The sequence below is a fragment of the Myotis davidii genome, unplaced genomic scaffold, assembly GCF_000327345.1.
Source record: "Myotis davidii unplaced genomic scaffold, ASM32734v1 scaffold354, whole genome shotgun sequence".
Lineage (NCBI taxonomy): Eukaryota > Metazoa > Chordata > Mammalia > Chiroptera > Vespertilionidae > Myotis > Myotis davidii.
In genome coordinates this window covers 1055513-1056442 of record NW_006285785.1, presented here as the reverse complement: position 1 = coordinate 1056442, position 930 = coordinate 1055513, and the positions used below count along the sequence as shown (strand labels likewise).

The following is a 930-nucleotide window of genomic DNA, read 5'->3' as shown; positions in this document are numbered from 1 at the left end:
TCATCCTCTTCCGGAACGAGACCGTGGACGTGGAGGACATCGAGACCCGGCTCAAGCGCCACTGCGATGTGCTGGCCGTGCCCGTGACGGTGACCGACAGGTTCGGGATCTGGACCGGGGAGTACAAGTGTGAGATCGAGCTGCGCCAGGGCGAGGGCGGCGTCCGGCACCTGCCGGGGGCCTTCTTTCTGGGGGCCGAGCGGGGCTACAGCTGGTACAAGGGGCAGCCCAAGACGTGCTTTAAATGTGGTTCCCGGACCCACCTGAGCGGCAGCTGCACGCAGGACAGGTGCTTCAGGTGCGGGGAGGAGGGGCACCTGAGCCCTTACTGCCGAAAGGGCATCGTGTGCAACCTCTGTGGCAAGCGGGGGCACGCCTTCGCCCAGTGTCCCAAAGCGGTTCACAATTCCGTGGCACCTCCGCTGCCCGGTGTGGCCGGGCACTGAGCACCCGCCTGCCTGCCTGCCTGCCTGCCAGGGTGAAGACAGAGCCAGTTTACCCCCTCTTAAGTGCCAAAACCTTTTTTGAAACCATTTTCTATCGTGTTTGAAAGAGATCTTTTTAAACAAGAGATGTCTCTCTCTCTCTCTGCCTTCTTAAGCCGAGTGTACTCCATTTCAGCCTTTTCTGAATTGGTGACTCTCATCAGTCGTGACTACCGACAACTGTTAGTGTGCAGTTCTGTCGCCAGTCCCTCTGTTGAATTTTGTTTTCGTTTTTTTGTAATTAGGGGACAGGGGGTGGTTTGTACTTGTTACTCCCTATGTCGTGTCTTCTCCCCGAATTTTCACCCTTTGGGCTGCCTTGCTCATCTTGATGTCCTAGCACTAAGTACAGGGCCCAGCACGTGGTAGACACTGCTCTCCATCAGTGTTTGTTGACTTGAAAACGTTGTTGACTGTGACTTCTGTCAGGATGCCCATTGTGCAG

At 56.3% G+C, this 930-nt stretch overlaps 1 protein-coding gene across 1 annotated transcript in view; it reads left to right on the top strand.

Moving 5' to 3' along the window:
- The window catches only part of ZCCHC3 (zinc finger, CCHC domain containing 3), a 3150-nt gene extending 2226 nt beyond the window's left edge, over positions 1 to 924 (top strand). The window contains exon 3 of the mRNA XM_015559433.1: positions 1 to 924. Within this exon, the coding sequence (XP_015414919.1) occupies positions 1 to 446 (446 nt within the window). The 3' untranslated portion in view covers positions 447 to 924.
- The last annotated feature ends 6 nt before the right edge of the window (positions 925 to 930 follow it).